The 19,194-nt window shown below is 29.3% G+C and overlaps 1 protein-coding gene across 3 annotated transcripts in view; it reads left to right on the top strand.

Annotated features, from left to right (window-relative positions):
- Positions 1–18,434, top strand: part of LOC136027396 (transmembrane ascorbate-dependent reductase CYB561-like) — a 74,551-nt gene extending 56,117 nt beyond the window's left edge. For 2 of the 3 annotated variants that reach the window (XM_065704608.1, XM_065704607.1), the window contains exons 3-6: positions 55–263; positions 3,773–3,927; positions 4,949–5,110; positions 13,964–18,434. In XM_065704608.1, the coding sequence (XP_065560680.1) occupies positions 55–263; positions 3,773–3,927; positions 4,949–5,110; positions 13,964–14,027 (590 nt within the window). In that variant the 3' untranslated portion in view covers positions 14,028–18,434. Of the gene's footprint in view, positions 1–54; positions 264–3,772; positions 3,928–4,948; positions 5,115–13,963 lie in introns of all 3 variants that reach the window. The other variant, XM_065704609.1, reaches the window with a different exon arrangement.
- Positions 18,435–19,194: the final 760 nt, after the last annotated feature.

Raw genomic sequence — 19,194 nt, 5'->3', positions numbered from 1 at the left:
TGTATTTTTTCTTGATTTTTTTTTTTAGATATTTTTATATAGATTTTCCTTTAGGAATGGTTGTTTATCGGCTGATGAGATATCAAAGAAAGAAAAAGTTGAAATTGATACATGCAAGCATGATGATTTTGGCTTTCATTTTTGCTGTAATTGGACTAAAAGCAGTTTTTGATTCACACAACCTGAAAGACCCTCCAGTTCCAAACTTATACAGCTTACATAGCTGGGTAGGAATCACAGCTGTTATTTTATTTTCAATGCAGGTAATGTGTCCTATTTATATAAGAAAAATTGCTTGTTCTGTTGGGATATCGAAAAATAATGAGCATTAAAGAAATTTAAAAATGATAAAAATAACAATATTAAACGAAACTGTTGACAAGAATTATCGTTACAAATACAGAAGAGAGCATAATGAGGACTTTTTTCCCAAGATAGTGAACGAGCAACACCTATTTGAATATTTCGGCCCTATATCTAAGGGCCGTCTTCAGCAAAGAAAATAATAACTAATAACACACTTATAATAAAAGTTCTCGGCTAAAAATCCATTTCACTAACTGCATTTATTAAAAACAGGAATAATTTCTTATTATTTATTGGAATAAGTAACGATGCCAAGGCTATTTTAAAAAAATGTATTTTTAACCGAGAACTTTTATTGTAAGTGGTCATTATTTATTATTTTCTTTGCTGAAGACAGCCCTTATATATAGGGCCGAAATATTCAAATAGGTGTTGTTCGTTCACTGTCTTGGTAAAAAAGTCCTAATTATTCTCTCTTCTGTATTTGTATTATGGAAAGGCAGTGTGGTCTTCGTCATTATTTAAGAGTTTCGTTCAATTTGAAATGGTTTTGGACAGGACGAAGAGCCTATTCGTTTAGCTTGAATGTCTCTCGATAAACAGCATTTGATTTAGCTCTGTTAACACTCTGTTAACATCTGTGTAGTCATTCTCTCTAATGATATAAATATTTGGTACTTATATTATATAGCTCCTACCTCTCAAATTGTTCTTTCATTGACGTATTGTAGAAATGTTTTCATTTTTGTTAGTTTCTTTCAACTTGGTGTGGGACAAAACAAAGAGAAATGACATAATAGATGGAAAATATATGATTTGGGTTATATATTTGCACATTAGGGGGCGGAGGGTGGTAAAGTAATTGAACAGTGTGAAGTTAGAAAATAATTCTTACTTCATAATATGCAGAATAATTATACCTGACATATTAGGCATGCAGAACGCTATTCTTTACTCCCCCCCCCCAAAAATGTGCAAATATATAGCCCAAATTTGTTTCTAAAGCATTATTTTTTTTATCATACTCAGGTACATTTCAATAGGATCGAGCGTCAGAGAAATATATTAGAAGAATATTATGTATGGGCTGTATCATACAACTACCAATATTTTTTACCTTATCTCCTCTTTTGTTAGGTCTCATATTGAAATCTCCAGGGAACTCCTCATGTTTAAAATTAGGGTTTAAACTTGCGTTTATTGTTAGATGGACTTCTTGATGGACTCTGAAACTGTGAGCCTCCTCCACCTAAAGAATACCTCTAGTACTTTCAGCTAAATATTAATGGGAAAGCCCCAGTTTCATCCTGGAGCTTTATTAGATTAACCTTTTATGTTTTTCCTTAGTCTTCTATGACAAAGGTCAAAGTTCTGAAACATAGAACAATGATGCTTTTGAAAGTGGGTAAAAAATAAAAGTAAAATGAAAGTTGTGAAAAATTGAAATTAATCAAGGAAAAAGAAAACAGTAAATATTCTAATTTAAAATTTGAATTGGAGTGTATCTTGCTTAATATTGTAAGCTGAAAAAATTGCATGCTATCATATTCGGACAACAATATGTCGAGATACATGCATAAGATACAATCGGTATTTATTTAGAATACTTCTTACAAATATTAGAGTACTTTTGGTACTATTAGGGCTGTTTAGAAATTTTGTATTGTAGTGTATAGGTTGCGCAAGTGTTTATAAAAGTTAAAATTAATTCTAGTTCAAACAAATAAATTGCAACATGCATATAAAAAAAGGGAGAAAGACAACTCAATGCAATTTAAGTTAGTTCTTAATATTTTTTTTAAAAGCAAGCATATTTCTTAACAATTTTAAGCTTGATTCAAGTCAGGTCCAGACATTAGGACTAGCATGTTGAATTATGAATATCAGACATTTTTGGAAGATGAATGTTGGAAATTTCATCTTATGTGAGTGTAGGTGCATTATTCATCGATTTTCATGTTTATCTTTGCTGAACTTACTTGACTTAGGTAACACGCCGGGCTGAACTAAAAACACTTCGAGCTTAGGAAAAATATTTTCAAATATGAATGGACAATCAAATTGTATGAATGTTTAGAGTCGCATGCCACTAGCTGGACTTTATTTTTCATGCATCTTCCGAGAAAATAATTGGGCTAAGTAATAATTTGTCGAAAGCTAGTTTCTAAACTTGTGTCTGTCTTTGGACAGTTACAGCCCTCTAGTGGGATCGTAACCCCAAAGACAAGGGGGTCGCAGTTGGTCATAAAAAATCAAAAGCGTATTTATGAAGAAGCTTTTATTTGTTATTTAATTTATATCAATCAAAAATACCTTTAAATACAAAACGTAAAAAGTATTTGTTAAATACAATCTTATTGTAGCTATCTATCGTATCCGATTTTTTTTCGTTAGTGAAGTCTGGGCTACATCGGTCACACACATCGGTACATCGACTACATCGGTACATCGGTACCGACTACATCGGTAATTGATTAAAAACCAAAGATTTATGAAAGCCACGTGTTTCTCCTTGGTCTTAGTGTCATATTTGTTCTAGGGAAGTAAAAGATTTAAATTGCAAGAGATTGTTTCGCCTAAATATTTTCCCTTAATGCTATATTTTTGAATATTTAATCAAGTTCCTTATACGAAGAAACTGCTCTTAAAAACTTCTATCTTTTCCAATTAAAATAATTCTGATCGGTCATTAATAGAAATTTACGCAACAAACTACGAACAAGATACATTATTGGCGCCGTAGCCATCTATAATTTGGTTTACCCTCTATTATAACTATAATACGGCTCGGATATATATTTCTAATCGTTCTAAGGACGAGTTTGATTGACTTCCCTTTTAAGATTAAAAAGGCATCTTCTACCCACCATGACCTTTGACAATGAGTTTTTAACGGACAAGGTCACAACGTAAAATGATTGCCAAACGTATCAAACAAGAAAAAAAAGAAACACCACCTACAAGTAATATTACGAAACTTAAAAGTAAGATTTGAAGTAAAAATGTCATTCGTAACAATCAAGAGCTAACCAGTGGCTAAATTTAATCAAATGTGTTTCAAAAGATTTTAACTGTTTCGCCCTTATTCGGCTATTTTATCTGCTTTGTACTTGATAATTACTTCACAGGCTAGGTAATAATAACATTTCATCTGTTCATTTATTATTTTTTAGCATCAAATTTTGAATTATTCTGACTTTGGTCTATTTACTTGGAACTTTCATTGAAGAATAGGTATCTTTCCTTATTAGATACTTATATTGGTACTTTCTAATAAAATAGCTGAAAGTATGGGAATTTAGGGTGTTGAAACAAAAATTTTGGGATATTCAAAACTACTCTTCGTAAAACCCGCTATAATATACTTACCCCTGTACTTCCCGTGAAATCTTCCCTAAGATTTCTAAATGAAACCCAATCTAATTGAATTTATTCCTGAGTTGTTTATTTATTATTTTACTTGCAGTGGATATTTGGATTTACTTCGTTTTTATTCCCTGGTGTGACTCAACCTTTACGAGTCGCTTACCTTCCAATTCATGTCTATTTTGGTGTTGCGATTTTCATTCTGGCTACTGCTGCTTCGTTAATGGGACTTCTTGAAAAAGCGATATTTTCTCTGTAAGTAATAATTATAAACATTATTCCATTATTATTAATTATTATATACCATTATTATAAACCATTATTCCTTACAATAAATTGTGAAAATGGTTGCTATATGAAACAAGTGCTCAATGTGACTTTTAGCTGTAAAAAAGGACGAGATACTCCTCAAGGCTAAAACTAATCATGGTTATAGTAGTCTCTTGTGATTCTTCGAGACAGAATATAGCCAGTGTTGGACACAAATGATGTTCTAGGAGGAATGGAAGTTTTTTCGGGGGCAGGTTTGTTTCTACCCTCAAGGCGAACCCACTCATGACTGTACGAAAGGACCTCTTGGGATTTTTTGTCAACTTGGCAGATAAATGCATTAGATTTAGAAAAAGTAATAGATAGATTATTCCCTGGTTATGATTCGCAATGCACAAACCGCTGTGTGTTTTTCTGTTCTGTAGCCTATTTTTGGACGCCGTAACTACTACAGTCTAGCTAGGCTACTGAAATCATTTAAATATTTAGATGTTAATACTGAAAATGATCTGAGTGTTTACGAAATAAAATGCATCTTCCTAGGCCTCCAGTTGCTATAATGTAAAAGAAGTAAAGAATAGTCCTTTTGATGTGTCCAAGTCGGTAATTGTCTGTAAAACTATTGCCTTTGAATAGCTTCTTGCATCTGGAACTGAAAGTTTAGAAATCGCAAAAATAATCACTAAATGTAAAATTTGCTCTAAGCTCAGATTTTGTTTTTTCTAAATTTCTCTATCTTCAGTTTTTTGTTATATTCGTTATACAATATCCTCTATAAAAGATGGCACCTACAATAAAACAAATAAAAATATAGAAAAGCAGATATAGCCTAATCTTTCAGTAAGACAATGGGAAACTAACAAAAAAACCTTCTCAATAATGTTAATAAAAAGTTGATACTCTTTTTTCAAAAGTTTGTTCAAGCATCCCACTTTTCCGTCTTCAAGTAAATGTGATCTGTTTTCCATTCCCATCTATTGTTATATTTGTAAATTAATTATTCCAGGAAAGACAATTATAGCACAAGTTCTGAAGGAATTTTAATGAATTGCATCGGGATGATGATAGTTATCTTTGGATTTTTAACTACGATGTTGGTCACAAAGCCACAATGGAGGCGACAAGTTGTCCCAGAGGATGAGCTACTTTTAGGAGATCGACTCTCCGAGTAGGTAACTCATGTCTTTTTTTAATGATAATGAAGAGAGGCTTATAGGGCTAAAACCTCATCCTCTTCAGAATGGCCCTTTTGATAAAACAGCTTGTTTACATTTTTTTCATCTTTTTTTATAAGAATTACGTCCTCCAAGCCTAGCTTTATGCTTCCAACCATTGTGAACGTTTTAGGGAATTGATATTCACGGTTTTTCTGAAAATGCTGCATTTTCGTGCTTAAAAAAAACAACAAGAAAAGACGATCGTTCTCTTATTTTTCTTCAAATGGATATAAAGAACAACTTAAAACTTGAGATGAACAATTTGTAATCATTTGAGGGGAGGGAGGGGCTTCTGGCCCCTCAAACCTATTTTTGGCCAGTACTTTACTGAAAAATTTTGGAATGCAAAAAAATACAGCCAGTTGACGATTTAAGTATTCTACTTCCAGTTGAAACATGGTTAGTGCGTAAACGTTCTAAATATTACCTTCTTTTTTTATCATTTTTCGAGACATCAGTCCATTCTGTCGGATAAACCAATCCAACACATTAAAGTGTTGTTAATTACTATTTGTAGCGGTCTGTTCATCATACATAAAAAATATATTGAGAAAAGAAGAAAAAGCTTCACTATTATTTGAATTTGATTTTTGTTGTTTTTGATTTTATTTATTTATTGTCGCCAAAAACGGTAATCACAGAGTGCTGTCGCCACAGTTAGTGCTATCAAAAATCAATAAAAAGGCAAGAGAACCAAATGAGAATTGTAAATCAGTTAAATTTGATTTTAATTTGTATATTTTTAAAATCTACATAAAACCATAAGAACGGCCTTCAATTCGGGAAAAAAAGGTTTTTTTTTTAAAGCCATTACTCACCTGCTACCTTCATATTTGATTTAGGTGCTTTTGGTTTTATTCGATATACTAGAAACCTCTCTATCTGAGCTATGCCAGTTCAAGATTCCTGTTTGCTTGAAACTGATTTTTTCCAGTGTCAAATAAGCTGTTCTTCCACCTATTAATTATTATGCTATGAAAGTTCTGCCAATATCATGTTTGTACACGTAGTTGCGATTTAACATAGAGCGAATCACTGCCCATTGCAGCCGAAAAAAAAATTTGCTGATAAAACTGTCTAAAGACAAATATTTCCAACGTAGCATAATTTTGGAAATAGTAAATTTCATTCAGATTTAACAAAACAGTAATTTCTAATTACGAGAAGAAATTTCTTTGAGAAAAAAAAAACTTTGAATAAAAAATAACGCCATGTAAAATAAAAGTACGTCATAAAAGTTTCTATCGCTAAATACCCTTTACTGGTTTTAAAGTCTCTTATGCCTTGAGTACTCATGTGTGTATTTTTTCCATTATTTTTTAGCCTAGAGATGATCATATTGAACAGAACGGAATAGATTACGTACATTTTAAGCTACTTATATTTTAAGCTATAATTTTATGCTACACATATTTTTCACTATAATTGGCTGAAGCCTAGAAATAAAGCTTGAATAGTCTACTAAATTATCTTTAAATTAAAACAAGTATAATATTTAAAATTAGCATTGCCTTGTACAGCATGCAAGTAATCTTTTTTTTTGTTAAAGTATTGTAATCATACAGTAAATCACTTATAAAAGAGTACTAGTGGGAAATCAGGTATAGAGTTTGTTTACGTAAACATTTATATGCATACTATTGCGGGCAAACTCAAAAGGTCTATTGCATGAAACATAGTAATGTGATAGTGAAAGTTTTTCTTGTGAATGGGGCTAGTATTTCCTTTCCTCTAAAAAATTCAGCTGAAGAGGAATCATTAACGCTTAACATTGACTTCAGTCAAGGAATTCATCTGGGGGAGTAGAACAAGGACTAGCAGTGTAAAATTCCAAAAAAACTCCTCCAAAAAACTCAGCTGAAGAGGAATCATTAAAGCTTAAGATTGAATTCAGTCAAGGAATTCATCTGGGTGAGGAGAACAAGGGGTAGCAGTGTAATATTCCAATCGCTTTCAAGTCTCTATTAAAAAAAATAAGATATAACCACAGCACATGAAGATGTTAAAAGCAGAATAGCTAAGGCTCAGGGTGTTTTTTCACAGTTAAAAAAAGTTTGGAAGAATAGAAAGATAAGTCTGCAAACCAAGATTAGAATATTGGAAGCTACAGTGATGACAGTGGTCAACTATGGCTCTGAAGCATGGGCGCTTCGAAAAGCAGATGAAAATTTACTAGATATTTTCCAGAGGAATTGCCTACGGATTGTTCTGGGTACCCGGCTGACTGACCGTATTTCAAACAGTAGGTTGTACGAAAAATGTGGTTCAATCCCACTTTCTAGGGCTATAATGAAAGAAAGGTTGAGATGGCTAGGCCACGTTCTGCGGATGAAGGATCGAGTGTTCTTGATGGCTTGGAAAATGATTTTGATTTATTTATTGATAAGTGGTGTAAGAAAGAGAATAAAAATAAAGAGAGTTTTCAAAGTTGGAAGAATTTAATTATTAGTAGAATAAGAAATAAAATATATTCTAACTTAAAAAATAGTAACACTAAATCATCATTTTATAATGCGAGGATTAAACAAGCAATTGCTAATCTAAAGAATGAATTTGTAATTGTGCCAGTGGATAAAGCTAATAATAATTTTGCCATAATTTGTCAGAAGCTGTATTGTGATATCTTAAAAAGGGAGTTATGCACAACTAATGTTTACGAAAAGGTAAATATAGAGGATGAGAATTTAATTGAAAAGACTGAAGAAATACTTTTTAAAAATTTTAATATTAAAATAAATGACAATGATAAAAAGTTCCCTTTCCTACATTGGACTGTAAAATTTCATAAGAATCCCCCTAAACCACGGTTTATTGGTGGAGCAGCTAAATGTCCAACCCGCATTGCTGCTACTGACCTCTCTTTAATTTCAAAGGAAATTGTAAATAAACTTAAAACCTATTGTTCTGGTATTAAAAAATTTTCGAATTTTAATCCATATTGGAGTGTTAATAATTCACTGCAGGTGATAGATTCTTTAACAATGTTTCAGCTAAAAGAATTGAGTCTTTCGATTTTGTGACAATGTATACTAATTTATCACTTAATGTAGTGTTTGATAATTTAAAAACTGTTATCAAGAAATCTTTCCTCTTATCTAGTAAAAGGTTCTTAAAAATAGACACTTATAATAAAAAAGCTATATGGACAAATTGCTTTAATACTACAGTTAACTTGAGATGTTACAGCTTGGATATGATTTTTGAGTTATTAGAATTTGTTTTATACAATACTTATATAAGATTTGGTGGTGATTTGTACAAGCAAATTGTGGGAATTCCCATGGGGGGGGAATGCCAACCCATTTATAGCTGACTTGTTTTTAAGTCAACTAGAATATAAATATATGATGGATAAGAATAATCCAATTAATTTAAAACATGTTTTGTCAAATAATAAAAGATATTTAGATGATATTTTGGTCTTAAATTGTAAGGATTTCATTGATATTTCTAAAAATATATATCATCAGAGCTTATTCTTGAACCTAGTCATGGCGCTGGTCATGAAGATCATTTCTTAGATTTAAATATTAATATTTGTGATAATAATAAATTAAGTTTTAAAATGTATAATAAAACGGATGATTTTGATTTTGAAGTGATTAGTTTCCCATTCCCTGAAAGTAATATACACTCAAATATCACATATTCAACGTTTTTCTCACAGTTACTTCGTTATGCAAGGATTTGTAGTAATTATATTGATTTTAAAAATAGATGTAAAATCTTAAGCCAAAAATTGATATCAAGAGGTTTTTCTGCAAATAAATTAACTTGGCAATTTAAAAAAATTAGTTTTCATTATAACGAATTTTTAAATAAATATCAAAAGAATTATCTAGAAATACTTAAAGAAATTTTCAACTAATTTCGGAGGTTCGAGAAATGTTGTTGCAGCGCCATTTATTTTGAATTGTGTTTCTAATTGAGCGGATTTTTTAAAAATTAGCCACATGGTAAAGATGAATTCTATAATTGTTCAGTTCATTCAGGTTTTTTGCAATGTGTTAATATTTGTGATTTGGTAAAATTTATTATATTTAGTTTACCTATTGTTGCTAAAAAGAGGGATATATTAACAGGATATGCTTGTTTTGGTGTTACTTGGTTGTTTTACATTTGCTGTTTTTTTTCTTTCATAGGCATGTATTTTGGGGGTGATACCTGACACGGGGATGCCATGGATATTCTGTGGTAGCCACAACACTTGGCTGGGTAGAGAATTTAAAGTGGCGAAACCCTATATAGGCCAGTGTATTCTCCTGATGAGCCCTTGTGTTGGGTTGTTGCCTCTGAACGTTTGTCTTTATTATTTTTTCTACTGTTTGGTAAATGACGACTTATACGTATTGACGACATGACTGCCTGTCCATGGATTATTCTTTATGGTTGATTGTGTATGGCTATGCTGTTTGACCTATGTGATTGTATGGATGAGTAGGGTTAAGGCCTCATTCAAGTGCTGGTCTATATTAATCACTAATTTAGGAAAACAGTCTTCCTTTTCTCCTTCTGTCTCTCTCTCTTTTTTTTTTCTTTTTTTTTGTGTTTGTGCTGTTGCATTGGTGATTTCTCTTTTCATGATACATATAACTTATTTTTATATATATAGATATAGTATCTTTTTTGTTTTTTAGTTTTTCTTTTTTTTTTGTTTTGCAGCTTTTTTAGTTTTTTAGCTTTTTTTTCTTTTTAGATTTTTACCTTTTTTATTTTTTCCTTTTTTTTCTTTTTTTTTCTTTTTAGGTTTTTTCTTTTTTTAGCTTTTTTCGCGCCATATTAATTACGCGCCATTGTAGTTGTGTCCCTGTGTCCCAACTTTGAATATATATATATATATATATATATATATATATATATATATATATATATATATATATATATATATATATATATATATATATATATATATATATATATATATATATATATATATATATATATATATATATATATATATATCTATATATATAAAAATAAGTTGTCTGTCTGTCTGTGGATGGATCAGGTGACGTCACCTGAAAAAACTGGATCAGGTGACGTCAAAACTGAAAAAACTAAAAAAGGCAAAAACTACAAAAAAAACTAAAAACTAATAAAAAAAATAAAAAAGCTAAAAAACTAAAAAAACTAAAAAAAGGCAAAAACTACAAAAAAACTAAAAACTAATAAAAAAGCTAAAAAACTAAAAAAACTAAAAAAAGGCAAAAACTACAAAAAAAACTAAAAACTAATAAAAAAATAAAAAAGCTAAAAAACTAAAAAAACTAAAAAAAAGGTAAAAAACGAAAAAAACTAAAAACTAAAAAAAACTAAAAAAAAAAAGGAAAAAAACTGAAAAATAAGCTAAAATAAAGGTAAAAACCAATAAAAAACTAAAAAAAAACTGAAAAAACTAAAAAAAGGCAAAAACTACAAAAAAAACTAAAAACTAATAAAAAAAGTAAAAAAGCTAAAAAACTAAAAAAACTAAAAAAACTAAAAAAAGGTAAAAAACTAAAAAAAATAAAAAATAAAAAAAAACTAAGAAAAAGGAAAAAACTGAAAAATAAGCTAAAATAAAGGTAAAAACCAATAAAAAACTAAAAAGAAAAAAAGGAAAAAACTAAAAAAAATTTTCATCTAAAAAACTAAAAAAAACTAAAAAAGGTAAAAACAAAAAGAACTAAAAAAGAAAAAAATAAATGACGAAACTCAAAGAGAAAGCGACCAGGACAAAAGGAATGTTCGATTAGCAATCAACAAAGCACCGGGACACAGGGAGTATAAATGACGACCAGGACATAAGTAAAAAAAAAAAAACTATCTATATATATAAAAATAAGTTGTCTGTGGATCTGTGGATCGTGGATCAGGTGACGTCACCTGAAAAAACTGGATCAGGTGACGTCAAAACTGAAAAAACTAAAAAAAGGCAAAAACTACAAAAAAAAACTAAAAACTAATAAAAAAAATAAAAAAGCTAAAAAACTAAAAAAACTAAAAAAAGGCAAAAACTACAAAAAAAACTAAAAACTAATAAAAAAGCTAAAAAACTAAAAAAACTAAAAAAAGGCAAAAACTACAAAAAAAACTAAAAACTAATAAAAAAAATAAAAAAGCTAAAAAACTAAAAAAACTAAAAAAACTAAAAAAAGGTAAAAAACTAAAAAAAATAAAAACTAAAAAAAACTAAAAAAAAGGAAAAAACTGAAAAATAAGCTAAAATAAAGGTAAAAACCAATAAAAAACTAAAAAAAAACTGAAAAAACTAAAAAAAGGCAAAAACTACAAAAAAACTAAAAACTAATAAAAAAAGTAAAAAAGCTAAAAAACTAAAAAAAACTAAAAAAACTAAAAAAACTAAAAAAAGGTAAAAAACTAAAAAAAATAAAAAATAAAAAAAAACTAAAAAAAAAGGAAAAAACTGAAAAATAAGCTAACATAAAGGTAAAAACCAATAAAAAACTAAAAAGAAAAAAAGGAAAAAACTAAAAAAAAATTTCATCTAAAAAACTAAAAAAAACTAAAAAAGGTAAAAACTAAAAGAACTAAAAAAGAAAAAAATAAATGACGACACTCAAAGAGAAAGCGACCAGGACAAAAGGAATGTTCGATTAGCAATCAACAAAGCACCGGGACACAGGGAGTATAAATGACGACCAGGACATAAGTAAAAAAAAAAATTAACAAAACTAAAAAGAAGTTAAAAACTACAAAAAAACTAAAAGAAAAAAAACTAAAAACTAATAAAAAAACTAAAAAATCTAAAAATCTAAATAAACTAAAAAAGAAAAAAAAAAGGAAAAAAACAAAGGAGAAAAACAAAACTAAAAAACGAATGTATATACAGACCGGTACACCGGGATACAAATGACGACCGGGACACAGGGAATATAAATGACGACCGGGACACAGGGACACAACTACAACGGGGACACCGGGGGAAACAGGGGGATATAAATGACGACCGGGACAAAAAAACTAAAAAGAAAAAAAAACTAGCTAAAAAAGAAAAAAAAAGGAAAAAAATAAAGGAGAAAAACAAAACTAAAAAACGAATGTATATACAGACCGGGACACCGGGATACAAATGACGACCGGGACACAGGGAATATAAATGATGACCGGGACACAGGGACACAACTACAACGGGGACACCGGGGGAAACAGGGGGATGTAAATGACGACCGGGACACCGGGACAGGGAATGGTCGATTAGCAATCACCATCAACAAAGCTCAAGGGCAATCATTAGAATCATGAGGTATAGATCTGAATACAGATTGTTTTCCCATGGACCATTATATGTTGCATGTTCAAGAGTCGGTAAACCTGACAATCTATTTATATGCAAAGACAATGGGACAGCAAAGAATGTTGTATATTCGCAAGTTTTACGTAGTTAAAACCATATATATATATATATATATATATATATATATATATATATATATATATATATATATATATATATATATATATATATATATATATATATATATATATATATATATATATATATATATATATATATATATATATATATATATATATATATATATATATATATATATATATATCTATATTCACAGGTGGGACATAGGGACACAACTACAATGGCGCGTAACTATTATGGCGCGTAACGACTTACGCGCGCGGGGGGGCTTGGGGGGGGCGCGAAGCGCCCCCACCAACTAGGTGTTGGGGTGGCGCGAAGCGCCACCCCAACAGCTAGTATATATATATATATATATATATATATATATATATGTTTTTAACTACGTAAAACTTGCGAATATACAACATTCTTCACTGTCCCATTGTATGTGCATATAAATAGATTGTCAGGTTTACCAACTCTTGAACATGCAAAATATAATTGTCCATGGGAAAAACAATCCGTATTCAGATCTATACCTCATTATTCTAATGATTGCCCTTGAGCTTTATTGATGGTGATTGCTAATCGAACATTCCCTGTGTCCCGGTCGTCATTTATATATCCCCCCTGTGCCCCCGGCGTCCCCGTTGTAGTTGTGTCCCTGTGTCCCGGTCCTCATTTATATTCCCTGTGTCCCGGTCGCTATTTGTGTCCCGGTGTCCCAGTCTGTAATTTATCTTTGAGTGTCCCGGTCGTCATTTATATTCCCTGTGTCCCGGTCGTCATTTTTGTCCCGGTGTCCCGGTCTGTAATTTCGTCAGTCGACAAACATGACGTCAGTCGACAAACAACTTCATGACGGCATAATGCTCAATCCTTATAATGACGTCAGTCGACAATACACAAGTACCGAATTTAGATTTGGAAGGCGGAGGTTTTCTTTTCGACGCTGAATTCTTGTTAGAAACTATGTGTTTCGAGATCACTTCTTTTACATTTATAAGGGAATCAGCTCAAATATTAATAAGCTAAAAAATCTGTCAATCTTATGCTAGCAGCAATATTTGAGTATATTTAAAAAAAAGGAACTTAGATAATCCTCTGCATTGGAAAAGTAAATATTCCGGCAAAGAACAAGAGTTTCAGCATATTACTTATGAAACATAATAGAAATAATATTTGGAAATAATATTCATAGAAATAATATTCGGAAATCGTGAATGTAAAATTAGATTTGGAAGGCAAAATGTTTTCTTTTCGACACTGAAATTTTCATTAGAATCGATGTATTTCAGCTAAAGACCAGTATATTAATTTAGATCTTTGTGCCTCTGGCTGTAAATAATTTAGGATTTTAAATGTAAGTAAAATTTAACTAATTTCTTTTATTGGTTCTTTACTAATTATGATATTTTGTTATTAAATATTACCTCTTTTCTAGGGAAGACAACGAAAAACTTCTGACTGATAGTGCAACTGAAAGACCCGCTGTAACTACCGATTAATTTCTCTCAGGACGATATTTTTCTCAATGGTATAGAGTGAATAATTGTTGTTTGGATACTTTCTTCAATATTTTCAAGAAAGTAGTTGAGCTATGAGTAAACCTTACATTGATTCATAGAACGTCATATTTAACTTCTGAAAGTTTTCCTCACCTATCTTAACTTTTATCTTAGAAATATTTAATATCTTAAAATATCTTTAAAATATTAAACAACAAGTAACCAAAAATATAAAAAAATGTTTAGTAATTGTGAAAGATATATTTAATATTTATTTAAATGGTTTTTTGTTTATTTATAGTTATAATAAATATTAAAATTTACATCTCTAAATGTTTTATGAATAAGATTTTTTTAATTAAATATTTAAAAGTTACCTATACTTAAAAATAATTGAAATATGTTAAAATATCTTTAAAATATTCAAGAACATGTGCCCGAAAATATTTTTAAAATATTAGTGAAAGATTAAAAAATGCATTTAATATTTATTTAAATATTTTTATACTTTTGATGTTTGTATTAAAGATTAATTATGTTTATATCTTTTTTATTTATAATATTTTTTTAAAGCTAAATACTTTAAAATATTTTAATATCTTAAAATGTCTTTGAGATATTCAAGAATATGTCCCTAAAAGCAATTGTTTACCCTAATTTTCTTGTCTAATATATCTTAATCGATGCTTCTACTTAAGCAAATTCTGTGACGTTTTTAGGTTGAAGTTTATTTTTAAATTTGTATTTCAGTTGTAATTTTTTATTTATCACTGACTATCTTGCAACTGAGAGTTGTTACTTAGACAACAAATATTACTTGTTTTCGTATCATTTTTTAGATGGAACCCCCCTTAGAAATTGCACAAAATGCACAAATCTAGTTATTACTATGTACTAATAACATGTAACTATTAATTTTAAATATAAACGTTAAAAATATCTTTAATCTTTGGATTTGTTTAATATAAGTTAGTTAATAATTGATAATACTATGTCAATCATTTGTTTATTGTTTAATCATTTATTACAATCAGTTATGTACTAGTAACCTGTAATTATTCATTTGAAATATAAACGTTCAGAAGATTAATTAAATCTTTGATTTGTTTATTAGTAATTAGTTAATAATTGATATTACTATGTTAATCATTTGTTTATTATTTAATTATTTATTATAATTAGTTAGTATTATGTACTACTAACATGTAATTACTCATTTGAAATATAACGTTCAGAAGTTTAATTAAATTTTTGATTTGTTTAATAATAATTAGTTAATAATTGATAAAACTATGTTAATCATTGGTTTATTATTTAATTATTTATTATAATCAGTTAATATTATATACTCTTAAAATGTAATTATTCATTTGGAATATAAACGTTCCGAAGATTAATTAAATTTTTGATTTGTTTATTAACAATTAGTTTATAATTGATAATACTATGTTAATCATTTGTTTACTATTTAATTAATATTATAATCAGTTAATATTATGTACTAATAACATGTAATTATTAATTTGAAATATTAACGTTAAGAATGTTAAATAAATTTTTGATTTGTTTAATAATAATTAGTTAATAATTGACAATACTATGTTAATCATTTGTTTATTATTTAACTATTTATTATAATCAGTTAACATTAATGTAATAATCTTTGATTATTATTAATAATAATATGTAATTATTACTTATTGCAAAGATAATTATCTAATCAAAATTAAATATGGTTTCGTTGCTAATTGGATTTCAAAAACTAAATTGCACTAACTGAAGAAGTCAAATTATTAGCTTGTACTAATAATAGGCAGTTATAAATTATTAATATAATTAACGTTGCTTTGCAACGTTAATTTGGTGACCAATAGAGAGCATGTGATTATTTGAACTTTCACCGATAAGCTGGGCTTACGATCACTGCGAGTATCCAAGCAGTGGCGTTATAAGGATTTTTTATTCCTCTTAAAACCTGAGTGCGGAAAAATCAAAGATTAATCCTAAAAGGATTAATCCTTAAAATCAAGATTTTAAAAAAATCCTAAAATCCTAAAAAAAAATCCTAAAAATCCTAAAAAATCCTAAAAATCAAGATTAAAATTAAGATTAATCCTAAAAGGATTGATCCTTAAAATCAAGATTTAAAAAAATCCTAAATCCTAAAATCCAAAAAAAAATCCTAAAAATCCTAAAAAGAATCCTAAAAATCAAGATTAAAATTAAGATTAATCCTAAAAAGATTAATCCTTAAAATCAAGATTTAAAAAAAACCTAAATCCTAAAATCCTAAAAAAAATCCTAAAAATCCTAAAAAAATCCTAAAAATCAAGATTAAAATTAAGATTAATACTAAAAGGATTAATCCTTAAAATCAAGATTTAAAAAAATCCTAAATCCTGAAATCCTAAAAGAAACCTAAAAATCCTAAAAAAATCCTAAAAATCAAAATTAAGATTAATCCTAAAAGGATTAATCCTTAAAATCGAGGATAATCCTAACTACTAATTTATTTCCTAGAAACTTGATGCACAAACTTGATTTAGTTTTCAGGTCACTACTGTTTTTTCGTTTGTCTACTGTTTTCCCTTCGTTATTCTGAGCTTGTATGTATATATTGTTTGTTTGTTTATTTTTCTGGGCACTAAATTAGCCTTGACTAGCCTTTTTATTTTTACTTTGTTGAAACTAAATGAACAAGAGTAATGATCAAAGATACTTTCTATTAGAAACAGTGCGCACAAAGTAAAATAGTCTGTCTTTCCTTGTGTATTTTTGTTTGTTTGTGTGTGTGGTTTTTTGTAGTAAAGCTGAGTTTTTAGAGTTAACCGGATCGTTTGCTATTACGATTTTTTAGGGCATGTACACGGAGCTTAACATAGAACCAACACAAAACATATACACAGAACATACCACATAACATAGAACTTAATATAGAATTAACACATAACATATACTGACAACATAACACATAACATAGAACTTAACGCAGAACAATATATTTCATGTAGGAACCAGAAAATTCATATATCTTATTCACTCTAATGTGTATAATTTTATATATATTATTTCTGTTGTTTTCAGTTTTTTCCTGTTTCTTTTCTTTCAATATTTGAACAAGTTATTTTTTGTGTGCTATTTTGTTTTTTTATATTTGACTTACTCATAAACATATGATAACCTGATAAAACTCCCGCGTAATATTTGTTTGTAAAAAAAGCTTCCAATATGTTTGCTAGTGTCTTCTTAACGTCCTGATGTTTTGATAAAACTTCTTGCTTCTTTGACGGGCTCGATTTTTAAAGAATCACCGGTGGGGAATCAACGGTGTTCAACACCGTTAAAGCTTGAGGATTAAAATTAATCCAAATTTCTCGCGGAGTGAGTGTAAAAAAAGTGGAAATAAATTTTACCAAGCCCGCTTAGAACAACTCCCAACTTTCGTTTAGACTGACTCTTCTAGGCCTATCGTATTTATTTTTATAAATTCCATGCCTTCTTTTTGGCTGAAGATAATATCAGTACTTTTATAATTTAATGCCTAAAACCACTTTCTTTTATATCAAATATGTTTTTTTGTTTTTCAAAGCCAAGTTTAAATTAGAAAGAGAAAATGATACGCTTGGTAGGCAATGAAATTATTTATCTAACTTTAAAGAATTTTTGTACGTCATAAATTATTTTGATTATAAATATTTTAAATTTTAGTATTATTTTAAATGGGTTCAGTTTGAGTTGAAACGTTTGCATGCACTAATAGAAATTTGATTTTCAAAAAAAAAAAAAAAAAAAAAAACAGAATTTCATTTTAGTGTGTTGTATCAAAGACATAGCCAGGGGAAAAGTCTAGGGGTTCAGACTTTCTTATATTTATAAAATGCATCTAAAAATCAAAATTTTCTTATGAGGTAATTTCAAATGCTTATGTTATATTACTATGATATTTATTCTATATTTTCAATTATGTTGCTTGGCCAGGGGAAGAGTCGTGGGGCTGGAACTCTCCAAAATTTAACACCCAATAACTAGTTAGTATCCGTTACTTGATATCTTGATGATCTTGGATCTTCCTGTCCTTCTGAAGAGAGGGAGAAGAGAGGTATGTGTGAGGCAGAACTGAGATACAAGGTCTAAGGTGAGGTAACTAGGGGTCACCTCTGAGTTGTAAACCTGGCTATGTCTTGACACGCAATTTGAGTAAATTTTATCTATTGATGATCAGTCTCTATATTTAGTCTTCTTTAAAGGAAATTCGTGATGATTTTAAATGTTTCCGTATAATTTTGTCCTTCGATAGTATATTTTTGCTATTTAGAGTTGTTTTTTAATGATTATTCTCTTATGGGCTTTCGCTGTAAGTTTCAAAGTGTTTGTTGTATTTATTGTGAATAAATGGTCATGGCATTATATTCAGTTTACTGTTTTTTCTTCTCATGCATAAACTGCGGGATAAATTATGAAAAAAACACATTCAAGCCATTTCACATATTGAAAATTTTTTTTATTCAGGAGGCTGGGTGGCCGTTCGCCTAATGAACTTGATCATAATCCCCCTCCCTTAAATGTAATTTTCTATAATTCCTGTTACAGATAACTATTTTGTTATTTTGATCAGTCTGTCTTTTCCCCCATCCCATCCGGGCCAATGTACGTGTCTGGTGGTGATGCTCAAAATTTGCTATTTGTTCCATTCTATTCAGCCGACAGAAGAAATTCATTCAGAAAATGAATATCTGAATTTTTTCCTATTCAGCCGAAAAATGTGAAATTCATTCAGAAACTGAATTAGCTATCTTAGAAATAATTGATTTGGAAAAAAACTCTCAACCCATTTGAACAGCCTCGTATTTTAATTCTTGAATGCTGCTTCGCACTTGATTGCATCTAGTAAGTCTTGAAACTTAAGTAGTCTTAAGTCTTAAGTAGTCTTAAGTCTTAAGTAAGTCTTGTCTTGAAACTTGTCCATTTTGCCGTACCTAACAAAACCAATCGTCGTCTTGTCTTGAAACTTGAAACTTGTCCATTTTGTCGTTTGGTAACGTCTGATAAACCGCCAGATGTCTCTTATTGATCTACTCAGTTGAAAGTGTGGAAGTAACCATCGTTTTCCTTATAGCCTAGTGAGTTCCATACCTACACCAAAGAGGAAGAATGAGACCACTCTTCG

Source organism: Artemia franciscana, chromosome 5 (assembly GCF_032884065.1).
Source record: "Artemia franciscana chromosome 5, ASM3288406v1, whole genome shotgun sequence".
Classification (NCBI taxonomy): Eukaryota; Metazoa; Arthropoda; class Branchiopoda; order Anostraca; family Artemiidae; genus Artemia; species Artemia franciscana.
This window is presented reverse-complemented; position numbering and strand designations above follow the sequence as displayed.